Source organism: Trichechus manatus, unplaced genomic scaffold (assembly GCF_000243295.1).
Source record: "Trichechus manatus latirostris isolate Lorelei unplaced genomic scaffold, TriManLat1.0 scaffold00033, whole genome shotgun sequence".
Taxonomy (NCBI): domain Eukaryota; kingdom Metazoa; phylum Chordata; class Mammalia; order Sirenia; family Trichechidae; genus Trichechus; species Trichechus manatus.
Genome location: NW_004443969.1, coordinates 18,601,391 through 18,624,457, shown reverse-complemented (window position 1 = coordinate 18,624,457; position 23,067 = coordinate 18,601,391). Strand labels below are relative to the sequence as shown.

Here is a 23,067-nt window from a genome sequence, read left to right as displayed (position 1 = left end):
TCCCTTCTCTCCTTTTTACAATTCCTCCGTTAAATAGATTTTATTCTTCATCCTATAACCATGCTCAAATCACTCTTGCTTAAAAAGAAATAGAAGAAGACAAGCATCAATGTTGCAAATTCACTTTTCCTCATTCTTACCTATATCCTTTCCATTTTTGTCAGGATTCTCTCAAAGAGAATGGTTTCACGATTCCTCGTGTTCCATTCTCTTCTCAATCTACTGCAATCTGATTTTCACCTCTTCTTTGACTAATCTAAAACATCTTAACTATTAAGGTGAACATACTGATGCTTTCTTTGTAGTCAACATCCTACTTAAACTTTCTGTACTATTAGATTCTACTGGTCCTTATCTTTAAAGCTCACTTGTCCCTCAGCTAAGGAGCTATTTTCTCTTCAAATTCTTTCTTCTTTAGTACTCTGTCTTCTATGTTTCTATCACCGACTTCTCTTTCCCTTCTCACTGCCTAAATGTTTGTAATCCCTGGTTTACTGTTCTAGGCCTTCATTATACCTCAGAGTCCACACTCTTCCTGTGGTTTTGCTCTGTCATGGATTGAATTGTGTCCCCTAAAAACATCTGTCAACTTGGCTGGGTCATGATTCCCAGTACTGTAGGACTGTGTACCATTTTGTAAATCTGATGTGATTTCTTTACATGTTGTAAACTCTACCACTATGGAGAGGTTATACTGATGAGATTTACAAGATTAGTGTCTTAATCCAATCTCTTTTGAGATATAAAAGAGAGAAGTGAACAGAGACACATGGGAACCTCATACCACCAAGAAAGCAGCACCGGGAGCAGAGCATGTCCTTTGGACCTGAGGTTCCTGTGCTGAGATGCTCCCAGACCAAGGGAAGACTGATGCATCACAAGTACCTTTCTCCAGAGCCTGCAGAGAAAGAAAGCCTTCTCCTGGAGCTGATGCCCTGAATTTGGCCCTGTAGCCTACTGGACTGTGAGAGAATAAACTTCTCTTTGTAAAGCCATCCACTTGTGGTATTTCTGTTAGAGCAGCACTAGATGACTAAGACATACTCTTACCCTTGATCTGACCCATCACCTATAACATATTGACTTTTCAATGGTCTCCTCTGGCTCGCAGCTCACTCCTATAGGCCAGAACTGTATCTTCTAACTTCCATTAAGATGAACACAGACATTTCAGTGAAATCATTCTCTTTCTCCCATATTGGAGCCCTGGAGTCACAGTGGTTAAGAGCTCGGCTGCTAACCAAGAGGTTGGCAGTTTGAATCCACCAGTTGCTCCTTGGAAACCTTATGGGGCAGTTCTGCTCTGCCCTATAGTGCTGCAATGAGTTGAAATTGATTCAAAGGCAAAGAGTTTGGTAGTTTGGTTTCCCATAATTGTTCCCTTTTATTTATTGCTTGTTTTGGTTAATTGCCCCTATATTTACTCTACCTGAAAATTTCTTAACTCATCCCTTTTCCCTCCTCACTCACAACCAAAAGGTACAAATCCTAATTCCACAACTAGCTCTCTCTTCTCCATCCCATGACAACAACCTTGTTTGGACACTTATCTTCCGAATTCTTTTTTCCTAGCTGTTTCCTCTGTAGCCAGTCTAAATCTTTTAAATTCATTCTGCACATTTTGACTTTTTTTCCTAAAATACAAAGTTCACCATATTTCTTCTGAAAAACCTATTATCCATAGAATAATGTCCAAATTCCTTCCTATGGAATTACAAACACTACCCAGCCATGCTTTCCAGTCCTCTCATTCTCCCATTCTTCTACACGCCAGCTATACTACATTCATGGCAGTTTCTCAAATGTAACGTACTTTCACAACTCTATACATTTGGGATATGAGAATGCAGGCACCCTTTTTCACTTAGAATACATTTATCTCTCTTCAACCCACCTTCCTTGCCTGCCATCTGTCCTAATCCTCCTCAATTTTTGTGACACAGCTCCAAAAAATATCTGTGAGGCTTTCCCTTACCTCTGGAGGCACATTTAGTCACTCCTTTGGCCATTTCCTCCATTTTGCAACATGATTGGTTATAACTCTTTTGTTACCCATACCTTGTGACTTCGTTTTTGGTGCGTTCCTTCCCCCCAGCTATACAATCAGCTCCCACAACAAACTGGACTTTGTCTCATGCTTCTTTATTTTCCCAGAATCTAGCAACATGAGATAAACAAGCATTCCACAGATATTTGTGAATTATTGAATGGATTGTGAATTGGAAGGAGAATTACAAAGGTAAATATCAAGATTTTCCCAACGCATTTAATAATAAAAATAAATAATACATCTCATAATGATCGTTTACAAAATGAGAACTACATAAGGGAGTAAAAGCACACTTCCGTTTAGACTAATCTTTAGTAAGAACTGATCTTATGGCATAATCAAAGCAAATGATAGTGAATTCAAAAATACAACTAGATTAAAGCAATTTGAAGAAGATTAAAGTAAATATATTAAAGAAGAGAAAATTAAATAAGTAGATAGAGGACTATTATAAAAACTGTCCTAATCAGTAGTTGATTTTGATTAAGCTAAAGCAAAAAGACCTAGGCTTGAAGAACATTTTTGGGGATTAAAGGTTATTTGTAGAGAAAATTTTCAGTGTTTAACAGTTGTTAAACATTGGATAAGTTGTTCAGAAAGTTGTAGAATTTCTTTGGAAGATAGTCAAGATTTTATTCAAGAAGCCTGAAATTAAAGAATCCTTTAATAGAAAATATATTTTTGATTCTATAACTATAAAACACAGGAAAAAGTCTGCTAATGAACTGTATGATGCCAATGGATCATATTGTGCATCATTATAAAAATACACTTTTTAAAAATTGACTAAGTATCGATTTAACTCCAAGAATGTATATATCATCTCTCTTCTGGGAGTAAGTTCAAAATAGAAATGACTGATTTTTTAAATATTTAAATAGAATTATTTAAAAGTTACTGCTTTTGGACAATAAAACACAAAAGCCTCTTTGTGGAGCAATGTGAGGTCATTAAAAATTGATCCTAGGTCTTGTCCACTTCTGATTTTTATTATTCTTTCATTCCCATAGTTACTATTTCCAAATAATAACTGACAGGGTATCTCTCTATAGTCTTTTTATTTTTTTCTCTGACTTAGATTAAACCTTTGAGATTAAGGTTCCCATTTTTCTTTATGGGATATTTGGGGTACATAGTCTTTTAATGTACATTAAGAAAATAACAAAGGCCAGGTGCTCGTTTGCCTGATGGTATTTTCAGTGATGAAGACTGGACCTTTACGTAGGCAACAAATCATTGGAACACTCATAAGCATGCTATCATTACTAGCTCTGTGTGTGTGTGTGTGTGTGTGTGTTTTAAAGACAAGGTCAGATTTTATGAAATGGGTTATTAGCTACCATTTTTTATTTTGGATTAATTGCTATTCCAGAATATAGACTCAGAACTGTCCTCATCATTTTGAAACATGAAACACAAAATCTATTTAGGGGAATTAAGTTTTATCAGCTAACTGGTTTTGATTCTGGAAAATTGTTCATGGAGGAGGATAAAACTCACTTATAAATTCTCATTTGGGCAAAATGATTTAGGAAAGAGTGTTGAATGGATACCTGATCTTATTAATGTCTAAAATATGGCCCCTGTCAACATGGAAGAGAATGCTTTGATAGTAAGATGTGGGTTTTATGTATATGAATATAAATGATGTTAATAATAACTGAAATTCTTTCTACAGTGAAATTTCTCAGTATGTGACATGATCTCAAATCAAACCAGATTTCCAGAAAAGTAAAACTTTGTTAGTGATTTTGAGTACTATAATTTTGTGTGTGTGTGTATTTGGTTATTGTTTTTTTTGAGGAGAAAATATTCTCACCTTTCCAAGAAACAAACACTATGTTTATTTCTGAATCAAAAGTCTTGCTATAACAAATATAGTAACTTCTATTTAGTGTACTTTTGCTGTGTGAAGGTACTGTTTTACATTTTTATTATAGAAGATCTAATACTGCAAGGCTTGGACATATTTTGATGGCTGAGTTGTCACCTTCGAGTCCCTCCTTAGACTGTCCCTCCCCCTCAGCTGTCTGTATGATCCTGCCTCCTGAAGGTGACCAGTCACATTCTTGGAATGCTAGACCTTCCATCAGGGCTACCAAGAGTGCGTATAGGCTTTTGATACCTCCTACCACTTCCAGATTCGGGTGAAAGACCACTTCTCGGGTGTGGGATGTGACTTTCTGAGTGGCTACTCAAAGATGCGCCTAAGGTCCATATGATGTGGACAAGTTAATGCTGTGACTGGTGAACTTTAACCAAAGGGAAGCAGGAGATGGGAACCAATATGGCAGGTAAATTCCCTCTTCCCCTCATCCCTCCTATGGACTGCTTCAAGATTTTTCCAGACAGTTGGTGTGCAGCGTCTTGCCAGTTTGAGTGGTTCACCTGCACAGCGATCTGTTCTGCCTTTTAGAGGCTCGTTTTGGAGTGGTAGCCACCATGGCAACACATCACCTTCCCATCATTTCCTGCCTCACTTCCTTTCTGCTTTGCTCTCTCTGTCCTGGATGTATACCTCCCATATAAAGCATGAACACTTAATTCAGGCTTTGTTTTCTAAGAAATCAGGGTGAGACCATTGGTATTACTATCTCTTGGCAGAGATGGCTAGCTCTCCACCAAAATGTGGGCTACCTCTTCGAGAATCTAGTGTTGTCCCTGGGAAGCATGCCACTACTCAGAGACTCCATTTTTTTTGCCCACCCCCTTGGCATCAACATGTGGCCACATTGCCCATTCTTGCCACTGGAATGTGAGCAAAAATGATGTGAGAAACTTCCAGGCTTAAGGTTTTAAATAACCTACAGATCTTTCCCATGTTCTCTTTCCCCTTCCCTTGTCTGCTGCTAGCGGGTGGCAGAGTCAAAGGATGGGAGAATCATTGTGTAGCAGAAAGCTGACCAGGAATATTTGTTTGGAACTGTAGTAGCAGTGAGAAAGGAAGTTCAACAGAAATTTTGTTTTTATTTGGACAGTTGGTAGTGCTCCCCTACCTGATGAACCTCCCTATTACTATTAAGATGATTAAGACAGAGAGATTTTAAGTATACCGACAGACGTCAGATGCCTATTAAGTGACAATCTGGGGATTTCATTCGAATTCTGTCTGATTCCAAAGTCTGTTCTCTTAACCACTATAGTCTATTGCTTCGTGTAATAACAAAAACAACAATAAAAAATATAATTAGGGTTAATTATATGTCGGCTATATGTCAGGCACTTTACATCAATTATCTCACATACTTTCACAAGAACTCTGTGAGGTATGTACTCTTGTTAACCTCACATTGCAGTTGAGATAACCAAAATGTGAACCTCAGAATCCTAACCCAGGCGGTCTGACTGGAAAGCCCATATTTTGACCTACTATATTGCTTCCCGTAGCATTTCAATTTAGTAGTACATTTTAAAGAAAAGGTATATGTGTATATATATATATATATATATATATATATATATATTTTTTCTAAATTAAAAAGTGTACCATGAAGTAATAGCCACTTTATCTTAGATAAAATGCAAGCTTTAAATCTGATGCACTACATTGACCAAAATGATAAACCACAGAGTCAAGCTTCTTAATTAAAATGGGTTTCTTCTGAGAGAGCCTAAGATGAGGTTTATTGAGGGACAGTAAGCTATTATCCATTTATAAAACATCGTATCAATTTCATAGATTTTTGTGGTTATTAAAAATTATGTAAGATACAGAATTTATTGTGGTTAATGGCCAAATCTTGAGAAAATTATAACCAGAGAACACGGCTTCATTTATATTAATATCGATCACTTGATTTCATTTTTTTCATTACTAAGTTTATGTTAATAAAACACTGGAATTCAATTTCCTTTTTCTTTTTTCCTTCTCTTTCTTTCCATCTCCACCCTTCATCCTCCAGATTCTGGACTGTTATTTTTTCTAATTATTAAACGCATGATGAGGACGTATGATGGTATAATCTATGGCTATGCTGAACACTGCACCAGTGATAACCATGCTGACTCTGCAAGGGCACTATCATTACGAGAATTAAAATATTAAACAGAGATTTAAAACTCCTTCATTAGGCTAAGGCTGGTAGATCTATGTTTACCGCTTCGTTTTCTATGCTCTTTTTTGAGCCGGGGTCTGAATAAGGGCTTTACACTTTTCAAAGATAAAGTCATTCCATATTCATTTTGCACAGAATACTCAATAATTCATGAATAGCTTTCTGATTGAAAACTATTTTCATCTTTTTTGCTAAATCACATCATTTTACTCCCATAAATAAGTCTGTTTTGTTATTAAAGGCATACTACAGTGAATGAACATTGGATGTATTCCATTATTTAATTAATGCTTGAGTTCATTATTCTCATTGGTAGTAAATAATATTTAAAAAGGTAAACAAATTATTCAAATTATTTTAATGAGGCTTTTATATTTAAACTCTTCCTTTTTTTTGCTTTGAAGGTTATGGCTGGATGACTACTTTGACAAAGCTAATAGTGTATTAAATGCCCTGGAAAAGTTTTCTGTCATTAGAAGTGAAATTTGCCAGTTGTTGTCTTTGATTAAAGTATTAGGACTCACAAGGTGAAAGACGAACATCGAACATATATTCCAGGATCACATGAAAACACTTCCAGATTTACTACTGGTGCTCAGGGATGTGCTGATACAGCCATGGTCTTGGGATAACACGTTTTTAGCTCTTAGATGAATTGCCCTGCTTGCTTTCTTTGTAGCAGGACTTTTTTAGAAATGACCATACTGTTAAAAGATCAAAGACATATAAGAAAGTTGAATATTCTGTGAGTAAGAAGATGTCATGGGATTTACTAAATGCATTGAGTCATATCGATGGCAAACTTAGCCATTTTGCTGTTTTCTCTATCAGTGAGACTACAGGCTCTGTTACTTTCATCTATTTGCATAGATTTTTAGAATATGCCTCAAGATAATTTAACAAGTCCCATATCTCCTCCATTTAAAAATAGAAAAATATATATATGTGTCTTATTTCCCCAAACATGTCTCTGAAAACGCTTAGTCTTTCTTAATTTGAGAGCTTTAATATTGATTACAAAGAACTCCACATCGTATACATAATGAAACTATTTCTTGTCATAATCCTGTCCATCATCTTCCATGAAGTGGTTCCACACTGACTATAACTAAATCAGACTCCTTGCTGTTCCACAATGCTGTTCCTCAACTTATTCTGAGGCAATCTCTCACTGGTAGTGACTGTGTATCTTGTAGAAGAAACACAAAATATTCTGGACTAGAGCACGCTCATCCTAGCTTTCAGGGAACTTCCATTAAGTTTTCAAGGACAATGACTAGCACATAGCACATGGAGTGTGGGGAGAGATCAATACTTATTTGTAGAATGAAAAAACAAGTTAAAAAATTAATGTCTTTTATTTCATCATTGCTTATTCTCTTATTTCTACATAAAATATTATTTTTCCCGTTTCTGCATCAAAATTCTATTCATCCTTCAAAATCATGCTCAGATGTCACTTCCTCCATGAATATATTTAGAATCCTTTCCAGCTGGAGGCAATCTCTCCCCCATCTATGTTACCATAATACTAACCCATGCCTCTGTTCATTCCATTTTAGGGCAACTCTACATGTCCATTTTATACTACAACTACTTGATTTATGGGCATGCTTTCTATTTGTTTCTAGATCCTTCAAGGTTCTGAGTCTGATTCTTTTTTTTTTTTATGTTTCATAACACCTAGCATAGTGGCTTAAACATAAAGGATACTCAGTGGTATTTGCAGAATGAACAATTGAGAGATATGTAGGCTGAGCATTAATCAGAGCAACATTTTCTCTGGTAAAGGAGTGCCTGGAGCTAGATCTATGGTTCCCCAGAATATTTTCTTTTTTTTTTTTAAATCAGTTTAGTCATGTTTTATTGTAATGTATCTATATATGAAGCTGTCAGCTTTACTAGAGTATAAGCACTTTGAGGGCAGGGATCATGTATTATTTACCTGGAAATCTCTAGGGCATATATATGTACACACACACACACATACACACACACACATACATATATATAAATATATATATATATATATAATACTTAACACCTGGAATTAACTAATAATTCTTTATAAAATAAATAGATGAGCAGATACTCTAAAATACAGAGCTTCCTCCCCATAAGGCAATCCATCAATGGGTTTTTTTCAACCAGGGTTGCAGATTTGCCATTTCATTGCTATAGTGGGATGTCTACCCCATGCTATCAAGCAGAAGCTCGAAACTCACAAAGCACAGCAGGTACCTAGGAGGCAAGTTGCAACTGAAATGCTGGAACCAATTGAAATCCTCCACCATTACTAAAATAGGTAGGGGTACCTGAAAAATGCAAGAGATGTGAATCATCACTTCCGAGGACACCTCTTGCTTCTTTTGTTAGTTGACATTGAGTTGGCTCCAACTCACGGCCGTCTTATGTATAACAGAATGAAACGTTACCTGTTCCTGCACCGTCTTTATGACCATTGTTATGTTTGAGTCCGTTTTTGTGTCTATTGTGTAGCGCCTTCCAACCTAGTGGGCTCATCTTCCAGCACTATATTGGACAATTTTCTATTGTGATTTACAGAATCCAGAGAAAACTGGCTAATTTTCAAAAGTAGATCAGCAGGCCTTTCTTCTTAGTCTGTCTTAGTCTGGAAGCTCCACTAAAACTTGTCCACCATGGGTAATCTTGCTGGTATTTGAAATATTGGTAGTATAGCTTCCACTGCCTTAGCAACATGCAAGCCACCATAGTACGACAAACTGACAGATGGGTGGTGGCGTGCTTTCTAGGACTTCAGATTGTTTTTAAGGCAAAGGTGTTGCTTCTAGACTAAATGAATGAAGAGATGAAGCCATAATCCTAGAAGAATCAGTTTCCTCCCTTGCTTTTGCCCTACCATAGTCCTGGCCCTTCGAAGAAACATAACTCCAGGGACATAGTGCTGTTTAGCATATGTTTGTTAATAGAAGAGCTATGAGTGATTATTCTAGGGAAAAGATGCCTAGAGACTACTAATACACGTTGCTAAATATTTGCCCTGGTAGCAAATTTCAGCCCATGGCACTCTTCTCAATCCTTTTCTGTTATCCTACATTCTAACTAAAATGAAAAACTATTTCTCCTTTTAGTACTCAGACCCTGCCCACTCTCAGTTTTCTGCCATTTGTTCATATTTTTCACTCCACTGGAATGCCCAGCCCACAAATTCTCCATATGTTGAAATTATAACCATCCTTCAAGGCCCAATTCAAATCTTTCACAGATGTGCACTCTCCTTCCTCTAAATCTCCAAAAAACTCTTCTAGGTTTCTTGTTTCATCTCACCCTATATTTTGGCAGATCTGTTTTAAGGCAGAGACTATATCTTGATTATATCTCTATGCCTTATATGCAGCCCTAATGAGCAAGCTGTTCATTGTCGGATTTCAGTACATATTCTTATGAAGTCTTTTCCCACCAAGGCTTATATAAATAGCACAAACTTGATTAACCAAATGTATATTTGAATTAAAGTGAGGTAGATTGTAATAAGAAGTTATGTTATTTGGATCAACTCTCCCACTAAAAACAATGAAAAACGCTGAATGAAGCATATCTTTTAAAAATTGCCTAAAACAAATCAAAAAGCTGGAAGATACTGGGGACCTCTAGGGCATTTTTTTGGCGGGGAGGGAATCTGAACCCAGAGGGGTTACCTGAATATCAAAGAAAGAAAATTGCACCTTTTTTTTTTCCTTTGGACATTTGTTTATACTACACATTTGAGCTTTGATCAATCAATCTAATAGAATACTGGAAAGATGACATGCCTAAAGTCTTATAAAAGGAAAGGGAGAACCAATATTAAGCTTGTTCCCTTTCTCTAAACCCAAGGGACTATAAAGAAGACTGCCTTGGTATGATGAACAATGTAAGTGAAAAATAAAGGAAGGGGGAAGAAAATCTTGTACCTGAGAAGTTATAGCACAGCTGTAACCCTCCTACAGATTTACACCCAATGCAAGTAGAACCTGAAAATTTTAAACAGTTAATTTATTTTGAAGTAATTCCTCACTGGGACTTTTTAGATCCCATGAGAAAGCTGCAAACTACAATGAGTAGGACACATGTATCTTACAACTCAGAGAACCCCTCATAATAATATTTCAAAAACAATGATTAACACACAGTCAAAAATAATCAGACACTCAAGGAAACAAAGCAACATGAGTAAGACCCAGCAGAAATAGATACACACGGATTTCAGATTTTAGAATCACAAGACAGATTTAAAAACCTGAAGCCTTTTGAAGCTTTCTAGGTTTCAAAAAATAGATGAAAGACTTGAAAATATCTGCAGAAAAAAATTAACTATAACAAATGTAATAGTAAATAAATTAAAAAACAACCGTCTAGAAATAAAAATTATAATAATTGAAATTAAGGAAGCTTAACATTTATCACAATAGAACAAACAAACCAAAACCCTGTTGTTGTTGAGTTGATTCCAACTCATGGCAACCCCATGAGTTACAGAGCATAATGGCTCCATAGAGTTTTCTTGGCTGTAATCTTTAAGAAAGCAGATTGCCAGGTCTTTATTCCAGAGTGCCACTGGGTAGGTTCAAACCATCAATCTTAAGTTAGTAGTTGAGGCGATTAAATTAAATATTTGGAAGATAAGTTATTTGGAGTGTAGCTCAGAAAGATTAAAAAAATAAAGAAAAGAAAAAAATTGAAGAATGTAAAAAATTTGGATGGTAAAGTAAGAAAATTTAACATAAGTTTTATTGGCGACTCAGAGGAAAACATGAGAAGATGTAAAGGGAGCTACATAAGAAATAATAACCATAAATTTCTTGAAATATACTAATGATAGTAACCAATAATTTTAAGAAACCCAGCAATCCCAGAAGAAAAAAATAAAAAGAAATTGACATCTAGATACATCTTGGTGAAACTTTGGAAAACCAAAGGTAATGAGAAAAATATTAAAAGTAGCCAGAGAACAGCAGTTAGACCAACAGATGAATTTTGGATACCATAATGGATGACAGAAAACAGTAGAATATCTTTGATGTACTGAAAGAAATAACTGCCAAGTCAAAATTCTATACCCAGAGAATATATATTTCTAAGATGATAAAGAAATAGAGACATTTTCAAACAAGCAAATAACGAGACAGATTGTCACCCCAAGACCCTTACTATCAGAATTTCTCAGCATATACTTCGAGTAGAAGGAAAAGTGGTGCTTGATGGAAGGTCTGAGATGCAGGAAGAAATAAATAGCAAAAAACATGGCAAATATTGGGAAAACGTAAGCCAAATTTGACTCTTTAAAAAAGTATAAATAATCTCTAGTGGTATTAAAAAAAGAAAAGAAAGAATTAAAATGCCAGCCAGAAATAGCAGACACATTGAGAAATGGGATAAATGGGTTAAAAATATTCTAAGGTAATATTTTGGAATACGGTAACGGATTTGATTAGTCTTTTATAACTGACGTATAGATGTTGTAATCCTAGGCTAACCACTAATAGAAGAGAAATGAAGTGTATTGCTTCCAAACCAGTAGTGGAAAAAATGATGCAATGATTAAAAAATATGAAAGGAAAGGTAAAGATAGGCCATACTTAGTGAAAGAAACAAGAAAGAAAAGAAGACAAACTCTGACTCCATTCATATAAATTATAAAACAGACAAACTGAACTACATATTTTTAGGGACTGTAAATGTAAGTGGGAAAATAATAATGAAAGGTGATAAAATAATGACCAAAATGCAGTTTAGTGGTTAACTTTGGGACAATGGGAGAGGCTGTGATGACAAAGGGACCAATATTCAATTATATGTAGTTGATTAATAACTGTTAAGCTATGTTTTATATATTCATACATTTTTGCTAAAAAAATTCTACATTATTTTACAATCAAATACTAAAAAATTTAAAATGTGCTATAAATCAGAAAATATAAACTATGAATATATGAACACTATCCTTTCCTTCATAATCCAAGAAATTTGGATCTAGAGCCACCAGTGGTTTTCAAATGCTCATCCTCACAGTAGGGTTGTCCAGTATGCGGCCAAGCTTTCTTAACCTGAAGTGAAGTGAGCAATATAGAGAAAATGTATGCAGATGTATAAAGGGGACAGTTTCTTTTCTTGGTAAAGACTATCTTTGGTTCTGAGATTTTATCCTTCTTACAATTGGGAAGTGTCATGCATTGAATTGTGTCCTCCAAAAATATGTGTATCAATTTGGCTAGGCCATGATTCCCAGTATTGTGTGATTGTCCACCATTTTGTCATCTGATGTGATTTTCCTATATGTTGTAAATCTTACCTCTGTGATGTTAATGAGGCAGGATTAGTGGAAGTTATGTTAATGAGGCAAGATTCAATCTACAAGATTAGATTGTGTTTTAAGACAAGCTCTTTTGAGATATAAAAGAGAGAAGCCAGCAGAGAGCCATGAGGACCTCATACCACCAAGAAAGCTTTGCCAGGAGAATAGCGCATCCTAGGGACCTGGGGTCCCTGTGCTGAGAAGCTCCTGGACCAGGGAAGACTGATGACAAAGACCATCCTCTAGAACTGACAGAGAGAGAAAGCCTTCCCCTAGAGCTAGCACCCTGAATTCAGACTTCTAACCTCCTAGATTGTGAGAGAATAAATTTCTCTATGTTAAAACCATCCACTTGTGGAATTTCTGTTACAGTAGCACTAGATAACTAAGACAGGGTGATAGTGACAGTAGATGGTTGGTTACTTTTTAATATCCTTTTTAAAAAAGAAAAACAGGATGTTGGCAATTCTATGAGAGTCCTCCTTTTCCTTCAATAGGTTACTGAGGTCCCAAAGGCTATGAACCTCTAATGCACACAAGTAAAATGATTCTGTGTCTATCTTCAGGGTGTTTGCTTTTGATAAAAATACATCTTGAATATGAACTGAAGGAACAACAGTGAGAAAGAAAGGTAGCCAAACATGGAATAAACGCTGAGTTAAATGTGAAAAAGGTAAGAATATGAGCCAGTGGAGGAAGATGAGGTTTCCAGGAAAATAGACATGGATATTAAGAGGTTACACTTACAGCCCCAAATAGATGGATAGCTTCAGTTTCTGTATTCAGTGCACATTTTATACCACTTATAGATACACATTTCATTTTTTTAGAGGCGTGCATGGTAGTGTTCCTTGAATTAATATTTTTTCTTTTCTACAAATCTCTGAATAAATTTAAGTGCAAAACTAATATAACACTGTATCACCATTATACTATATGATGTAGTATGGAATCTATATTCTACATATTTTAAAGAAGTCTATTACAATGGGGCATAGTAATTATTTTATGACTATTAAGTATTTTTTGTTTTTATTAACTAATTTCATTTCTTGGAGCCCCAGTGGTACGGTGATTAAGAGCTTGGCTGCTAACCAGAAGACTGGCAGTTTGAATCTACCAGCTGCTCCTTGGAAACCCAGTGGAGCAGCTCTACTCTGTCCTATAGGGTCACTATAGGGTTACTATGAGTCGCAATGGGTAATTTCATTTCTTATTAAATCTGTTGGCTGAGATCACTATCCCCATCCTGCAGATGAGGAATCTAGAGCTAAAAGTCAAGCAAATTTGTCATCTAGTAAACGGCAAAACTGGAATTAAGTCTCCTGTGGTCGGACTTCAAAGCCCTCTTCTTAGCTACTTTGTCTAAAGCATTAACATTCAAAGATCATCTGTGTAAAGATTAAAATGCCATTTACTCTTTTAAACCACATTCTGCACTCAGGCAGTTTCTACTGATCCCTTGGAGGAAAGGACGGATATTTTCCCAGAAGCACAATGAACAACACCAGGGCATGTGTGAGTGGGCGCAAGGGAAACTCAGAAACTTGAGCATAAATCTCTTTCAAAACAAAACCACAGCATCTTTAATCAAGGCCTGGCAATCATCATATCATTTCTCCAAGACTGGAATTGGTAAATGTGGGCTATCCCACTAGGCCTTTAATACTTGGTTAGAAATGAATCCAAGAAGTTGACTAGCAAGACAATTCATGCAGTACAAACACGAATCTGTAATTCTCTTCACATTACCACAAAACACAGTTAGTTCCTGCCTGCCTGAATCCACTTTGAAGACAATGAGCGCCTGGGAGAAACCATAAGACCATTGAAAACAAGGCCAGAAGTAATAAATAGGGACTGCCAATAAATGTTCACCAGTTTCTTCCAAAAGTAAAATCTATTGTCAGTTTTCAACAGTTCCTAAGGTTGAACAGGATGCATGCAGTGAGCGAGCGAGCTTACTTGCAAAGTTTACCTACAAGCTAGATGGAACTTTCTCTCACCTGGATGAAATTAAGCAGCTGATAATTACATCTCTTAGTACCAGGAGATTAAAATAATAATAATAAAAAAACCCAAAATGCTTTCATTTGGAATCTAATCTCTCCCATTATACAGCACATTATCATAAACTCTGCTCCAATGGAATTCTCACTCAGCAGGACGAAGATCATCTTCTCAGCAGCAAAACTCAGCAACGCAAGCGACTTTCCTCCATTTCTTGGCTTCTGCCTTAGAACTCATGCAAAGGGAAGACAAAGGGGCCTGCCAGTGATGGGAGTTGTTTTGTGCCTTGGCCTTAGGGGTACTTTCTGTTTCTTAAAAAGATTATCTCAACCTAACTGTAGCCAAAAAATAAAAACAAAATCTTAAAACAAATTTCTGAGGCAGTTTAAATTAAAAATACAAAGGACGGAGATATAGTTTTAATTTATTCATAATTAGTTTACAGATTGGACCACACCAAGACTCCAAAATCAGCAAGCCACTTTGGGATAAGGGCTATTGCAATTATCAGGAGTAAGCCAAATGCTACCTTTTGTTCTTACTAAAAGCTTCTTTGAAAAAAACATCTCCTAGCAAATGATTTTCTACTTCCTATTTAAAGAGGATTACATAGCAAACACAACTAGTGGCTGGAGAGCAAAGAACTTTCTATCGTTTTATTACCTGCCAAATATATATTAGTTCATTGTGCTTAACTCCTGCCAGGAACCCCTTTTCCTGCCACCCATCAAGCTGATGGAGTATGGCAGGTCTATTCCTGCCCCGAGCCCTTGCTAATCAGGAGGCTGTCCGACATGCTCCCTGTCCACTGTCTCCTACATAGTGTGGCAGCTCTGGCACTTGGGCAGCAAGGCTTTGAACTTGAATCACCCCAGTAACTAGCTCTGAATTGCTCCTACTCCCACTGTCAAATCTCTAGGCATATGTAAGGCCCTCCTCCAGGTACAATGAAGAAATCCTACAAATTTCACTTTGAAATAACTACAGGATACAGAAATTGCATTAGCTGCATTAGATGGAGTCATGAGAAATATTCGAAAAGGTTAGATGAATACAGTGACTGTCACAGTTAGACTAAGATAAAAAATCACTTGGTTAACTTAGAGTGTTTCCACATTGGTAACACCCTATATTAAGGTGCCATTTATAAACAGTTTATTATTATTTATTAATGTGTGAAGCACTTTATAGCATGCTGGATAACAACTTAAATTCATGTATTAAAGATGCACATACATGGTTTAATACGATTTACGTCTTATTCTTTAAAACAGCTTCCCATAGCATCATCCTTTAAGCAGTTATTACTAATGCATTTTATAATATACTTTATAATACATTATTTGAGCAAGTTGCTGCATTTAGTGATCATTTCATAAATAAGAATAAAGCATTTATAAATGGCGCCTTAATTTAAAGTGTTACCTTCCCATTACTAGAGAGCTGCTCACCATTCATCTCATTTTGTGATTATTCTCCAAACGCACCACTTAATAAAACAGACACTAAGTTCTATTTTCCCTTCATCTGATTAAAAGTTTATTGAGTCATTTCTTCCATCTGCTTTCAGATGTTGGTAGCTTGGAGGCTTTAGTGTGATTTCTGATGAAACCAAACTTTAATTCAACAATATTTCTGAAAAGATGATAGCAGTAGATGCAAAGAAGTACCTACCATATTAGACAGAGCCTGTTGCTTGGATTCTTTGTAAAATTCAATTTTTCGACTAGAAAGAACAATCCAGGAAGTAGCCCAGTTTTTCCTTAGGAAGAAAGAAAAAAGGATATCAGTTGAAGAAAGCATTCATACATATGGTGTGAGCAACATTTGGAAGGAATAGATACCATCTTCTTTATTTTTAACTAGTCTTCCTAAAAGTCTTCTCTTTATTTAAATTTATAGATGGTATGGAATTAACTACTAAAAATTCAATTTTTGTGTATCCACAACACCAATAAATAGCCTATGTTTCTATAAAAACCAAACCCATTGCTGTTGAGTCGATTCCGACTCATTGCGACCCTACAGGACAGAGCAGAACTGCCCCACAGGGTTTCCAAGGAGCGGCTGGTGGATTTGAACTGCCAGCCTTTTTAGTTAGCAGCTAAACTCTTAACCACTTAGCCACCAGGGCTCCTATGCTTCCATAGCAAGCCAAAAATAGCAGAGTAAAATATCAATCAGAACCTCTTCCTCCATTGTCACTTCTGTTCTTTCGTTTAGCATATTTCAGAGTCCTAAAAACTCACCAGCCAATGTGTCATTGCTTAGTTCAAAATATTTTTATGGTGTTGAATTTCACTAGAAATCAAAGAAATGCAAATAAAAACAATGAAATCCTTTTTGTCTCTTTGTCCATCAAATTTTCTAGGATTAAAAGGAATGATAATAATTAGAGTTAATGAGAGTGTGGAGTATAATTTGGCAGTATGTTTTAGCAAAAAATTTTAATAATGTATATATCCTTTGACCAAGTAAGTCCATTTCTATGAATTTAAATTTATCCTAAACAAATAATCTCAAAAATTGTTACGGTCTCATGCACAAGAATGAAGTATACCATTATTTTTAATCCTGCACCTAAAAAGACAGAAGGTTGGTTCAGTAAACTGAATACAACAAGTTCATAAAATGGAACAATGAAACCCATGCTGCAGAAAAATACTGACAGGAAGATTTTAATGCAGGCTATAATACAAGAGTTCAGCTGCTAACCAAAAGGTTGGCAGTTCAAATCCACCAGCTGCTCCTTGGAAACCCTATTGGGCAGTTTTACTCTGTCCTATAGGGTTGCTATGAGTTGGATTGACTCGACGTCATAGAGTTTTTTGGTTTTGGCCCCCACCCATCCCAGCCCCTTCTGATAATTTCCACCGAACAGGAGGCCAAGTGTTACTTCCTCAAATATGCCTTCCGTGACCTCCTACATAACACTTATCATAAATTTTAAAAAAAATTGTAAGTAGTTCATCTTCATCTCCCTCATTGGAAAATAGACCCCCAAATGATAAATTTCATCTTTACAGATGTATTCCCAATACCTAGTGCAGGGCCTTGGACAGAGTAGGCACTAACCTACATATTTATTGTGTCAATAATTGAATTTAGGCATGGGGGAAAAATGGCTGGATATAACAATAGTTAAATCAGGTGGTGGAATCAGGGCTTTTGGTTTTCCTTTGCATTTCTTGGGGTTTATAGAATTTCATGCACTCAGAATGTATTATTTCTGTGTATACATGTCATGACGAATAACCTATTTTATATGATAAAAACATTAAGGATATCAACATGCATCAGTTTCTACCCATTATATCATACTGCCAACAGATTGCAAAGTAGAGGGTCAGAGAAAAAGAGGGAGACCCTCAGTGAGATGGATTAACACAGTGGCTGTAACAATGGACTCTAAATAGCAACCATTGTGAGGATGGCCAGGACTGGGCAACTTTTCATTCTATTATACGTAAGGTTGCTATGAGTAGGAGGCAACTCTCTAGCACAACAACAACACTTATTTCAAAATAGTTGATTTCAGTTTACAAAAGCGGTAAAAAAAAAAAAAAAAAAAAAGTTTACAGAAAGGCTTTATCCTGGTCAATAGAAAACTACCCAAAAATATGTTAAGAATGTTATTCAATATGTTTTTTAATTTATTTCCACTTGCCTCTTAGAATCTAGGGGCTTGATTGGAAGGACAGTCTTGATTCAATAAGGTTAATATTTACAAAAAGACTTAGGCTGCCTGAAGTTTTCTTAATGATACACTATTGTGTTAAAAAAGAACACAATAAAAAAGAACCACAGCAAAAAAGAACGTGTATTTTTTCCAGTACACAAATATGAACACTTTGTTCTTGGACCCACTTATCTTCAAATGAAGAGTCACTTTTTCAATCAAATGATGAAGGAGATGAAAAAAAACAACAGAAAGAAAATTGCATAGGAGTTTTCCACCCTTTGCTCTGGTGCCCATCTCTCCTGCTTCGGGTACCAGCAGAAACAAGGTCAAATGAAGCAGCTATAGTTGTCTCTTTATGCAAGTGGTAATTTTACCATAAAGAAACAAACTCATTGCTGTTGAGTTGATTCCAACTCACTGCGACCCTATATGACAGAGTAGAACTGCCCCATAGGGTTTTCAAGGAGTGGCTGGTGGATTTGAAGTGCTGACCTTTTGGTTAGCAGCCGAATGCTTAAGGTCATAATATTAGATGGCCCCAACTAGAGAAATGAAGGAAAATTGGAAGGACTGCTGGACTGGACTGGGTCTTTTCTCATCACCCTTTATTTTGCTGGCATGTGGTCAGGGGGTATGGAATAGCCTCACAGTGATGGAACACATATTTAACCTGCCTGTTATATATCCCACCATATTTTTAATCTTCTGGCAGGGAGACACTATACTTTATTTGCTTCCTGTCTATAGTAAGCCTTGGATAAATGGTTCTGATCTGAATCTGTTTCAGATGTTGATCATTTATAGAACTTGTTGGCATTACTCTCCCTTTCCTTAAACTTGGAACTGGAACTGGTTAGAATTGAAGTTGCATGAAATTCAATTACTGTATTTTTTTCACAAATAACATGTCCACACAAATAACGCACCCACACATACAACACACATAATGAGCCTAGGAAAATAATGCATGAGGGGGTTGTGGGGTTGACCAAAAAAATGTATAACGTGTGCGTTATTTGCATAAAAATACAGAATCTCATGGTTCTCTATTAGAACTTTGAACTTCTATGAATTGTTCCCTGTTAGTTGAAATCAGATGAACGAGCTGAAGAGGGTAGGCACTTCAGGTCTTGGCTACCTTACATACAGTGCTATTTGAATTTATCGACTACACAGTCTTAATTTTATTAGAATAAAAGTGAAGATTTTTCCAAGGTTTGAATTCTATTTTTTGAAAAGAATTTTATTTCAAAATGAAGAATAAAATGCTGCTGACAACATTTTAGATGCCTTTCTTCCATTTGAGTATTTTTTCATGATCTCTTTTAAAATAAACTAGCATAAATTATTTTTAGTATCTAGACTAAGTTTGAGAGGTTCCTGGGTGGCACAAAAGCTTTATTTATGCTCAACTGCCAACCTAAAGATTGGTGGTTCAAACCTACCCAGGTGTAGCGCAGAAGTTAGGCCTGGCAATTGGCTTCTGTTAAAATTACAGCCAAGAGAACCCTATGCAGCAGTTCTACTCTGTAACACATAGGGTCGCCATGAGTTGGAATCAACCCAATGGCAACTAACAACAGAGTAAGTTTGAGTACGTAGTTTAAGTTTATCTTTACCAAAAAAAAAAAAAAAAGTTGAAGGTACTAATATCTCCATTTACTAATATGGAACACCAAAAATTTAGGTGACTTGCCAAATGCCGCACACTTGGACTTAGAGTCAAACTCATTTTCGCTGACTTTGAAGCCTGTAATCTCTTCACTACATTACTCTTTAAGGATTAAGCAGTAATACTCAAGGTTAAAGAAATTGTCAATGTGGTATTTTGACAGTTTTGATTTTCCTCTAATTCTCAAATCATACAGGCCAGTGTGCATAGCCTGTGGCACGTATCAGCCCTGGGGGTTGGCTCTCTTATTAACTATTTTACCTGCTTCCAGCAGACGGATCAGACAAAGGCCCACTCCTAAACTAGAAGTTGTACTGATTCAAAGGAGTAAGATGATGTGGCATTCAATTCCTCATAAGAAACTACACACAATATGGCCCCACATTTTCAATATTTCCTTCTAGAAGAAGAAGCAGGTATGTGTGCTCTTAACAATGCTGGCACCTCTGTCTCTTTCCTGCTAGAGATTATTCTAGTCTGTGGTAGGCAAACTCATCTGCATTTAATAAGGAACAAAAAAACCAGAAGCGAGTTGAATACCTCTAGTCTGGAAGTAGCTGAGACTTAGTTTAACAAAACAACTTTTAGCCCGTGACTTAAGTCTGAACATTCCTCTCTAAATGGACTCCTCTAGAAACTTGACCATTTTCCTTAAGAGATCTGTCCAGTCCGCTGCCTATTCCTATGTTTTTTGGTCCATTGTGTTGCTCCTAGTTCTTAGGGCAACAGAAGAACAGCTTTCTCACCCAGTTACCCTAACACAGTGGACCTCTTGTCAGCTTTGGAGAGAGTTTGAAAAGGGAAGGGTCAATTGACAAGGTTTTGCCCTGACTTGAACCTTTAATGATTTCCATATGCAACTAAATCATTATAAGCAACTGCCCTTCAATAAACTGAGTGATACATCAGGAAATGGGTCACTTCTGCAAGCTTAGGGGGTTTAGCCAGGACAGGTGAGCCTGGCAGTTTCTCAGGAACCTTCTTAAATAGACCTTTATAGGTTTGATGCAGTTTTTAGAGTAGAAAGAAATCCGTTCTCTCCTCACTCCCCTAAATTGATGGATATCATTCCTGTCTTCTTAGAGCTTTTCCAGCTTTTCCAGTACTTTGCACAGTGCTCATTAAAGGTTGTTTGACTAAAAGAATATATGGGCTTTCAAATTTCAAGAGAGGTCACCTGATTGTTACAGGTAAAAATCAGGCGAGAGATTGATGTCAGTGACTCAGTACAGGAAACAAGTTTTTAAAAGCATGCTCCTGCTCTGTGCTTGCTCTTATTAATTCACTAACAGGGAAACATCCACCTCCTGCATTTCTTGTCTCTGTTCTTACTTTCCTAGTGATTGAACATGTCATTACTATCCTTTTGTTCTTAACGGTCTAACATGTCTGGTTTAGGATACTTTTTCTAATTAATAATTCTAGTGGCTGATCCTGAACTCCTTCCAGAGGTCTTCCTGACTTTTCAGACATGTGTCAGTAATATGAGCTATCATGCATGCATCGAACCCCATGATGTGTCAGATATTGCACACAGTATTTTTTACGCATCATGTGATTTCATCACTAAGCTGGTCACAAGGATCTCTTGAGTGTCTACCACATGACAGACACAGTTCTAAGGGCTGAGTATATAAACGCAAATAAGAAACCTCAAGGAATTGACCTCTAACCAGTGGAATACAGACAACAAACGTGTCAACAAAAAGCCCTCCAAGCTACTCTGATTGGTGGGTGATACTCCCTTATTATAGAAGAGAACACTGAAGCCTAGTGAGGTTGTATCCTACACAAGAGCATACAAGTTATAGAAAAGGAATTCAGGCCAAGTCTCCTGGACCCTGAAGTCCTTGTTCATTCCACTGTTTCAATTGTCTCTAGAGCAGGTGACATCCAGCTCTGTCTTATTAATAAATTTGTAATTACATATTAAACATGTCTGTGCAGAGACTCAAGAAAGGCTGAAGAGAGGGAAATAGAAACTTTGTTGTCTAAACACCTCACAGAACTTTGCTAAAACAAACCCTAAATTGTGAAGGTGGAAAATGCAAAAAAGACGCAACATGGGCATCAGCTTGGGCAAAAACTGTTTGCATTCTCCAAAATGGACACCTGATGGCAGCACATAATAACAGCAACTTTGTAGCTGCTTATCTGGAGAACGCTTGATGGAAAACGGCCCTTAAAATATTTATTACCATTATAAGAGTCTATTAGCTTGAGCTCTAGGTTTAACACATTCATTTGCTCTAACATCAAAACTTTATAGCCTATACCCACCCTTGCTATACTCTCCTATACCTCCTTTGGGTAATGATCTGAAGGCAAACTAAAGAGTCACAGGGAAACACATATGAGATTCCTTTGCAAATTTCAGACCTCTTTGGGCCGCCTGTCTTTGTTACCTGGCTTGTCACCCTGGATTGTACTCGATTCCACACCAGTGGTGGGTTTGAAACTGATTACTCTGGTGTCCCTGACCAATTGATTGCCAAATCACTCAGACACTGTTAAAAGTTCTGACTGCTTGTCAAGCTGGGAGGCCTAGGAACTTATTTCTTCTGTCTTATATTCTAAGCTTCCTGTAATTTGCCACTGTTAAGAGGTGGGTCAATGAGACACTGAGGTATGCACACACCCATCTGTTTCGGTGATGCATAACGTAAAAGCTTTCTAAAGACAAAGCCTTGGCAGATGATGGGAATTTTAACAGAGTATATGATGAAAATCATAAAACTAAAGTAACCTTTTACAAATTAACTTCTGTATTTGGTACTCTCCAAACCGTCCTTCCAGTCCCCAGGAGTACATCACAAAAAGAGAGAAAGACAGATTAGGCCTGGAGGACTTGATTTTGATCCTAAGCACAAAGCGCTAAAGAAAAAATAAATTCATGTTAGGACGGTTTCTTGGTATCATATCCTAAAAAAGGTGCGTTCTAAGTTAAGAACTGTTAAAAATACCCTCAAATATCCACACCCATCCCATATATATATATATATGTACATACCTAGATATATACATATATATCGTCATTAACTGCTATTGAATCAGCCCCCCGACTCATGGCAACCCTATGCGTAATGAACAAAATGTTGCCCAGTCCTGTGCTATCCCCGTGATCTGTTGGAGATTGGACTGTTGTGATCCATAGGGTTTTTATTGGTTAATTCTTAGAAGTAGATTGCTAGGACTTTCTTCCTAGTCTGTCTGAGTCTGGAAGCTCTGCTGAAGCTTGTCTGGCAGGGATGACTCTGCTGGTATTCGAAATACCTGTGGCAT

General features: G+C 36.7%; 1 protein-coding gene across 1 annotated transcript in view; it reads right to left on the bottom strand.

Moving 5' to 3' along the window:
* Nucleotides 1–23,067, bottom strand: part of ARHGAP15 (Rho GTPase activating protein 15) — a 713,811-nt gene that overhangs the window by 582,421 nt on the left and 108,323 nt on the right. Inside the window, exon 6 of the mRNA XM_023730171.1 lies at nucleotides 16,106–16,193. Within this exon, the coding sequence (XP_023585939.1) occupies nucleotides 16,106–16,193 (88 nt within the window). The remainder of the gene's footprint in view (nucleotides 1–16,105; nucleotides 16,194–23,067) is intronic.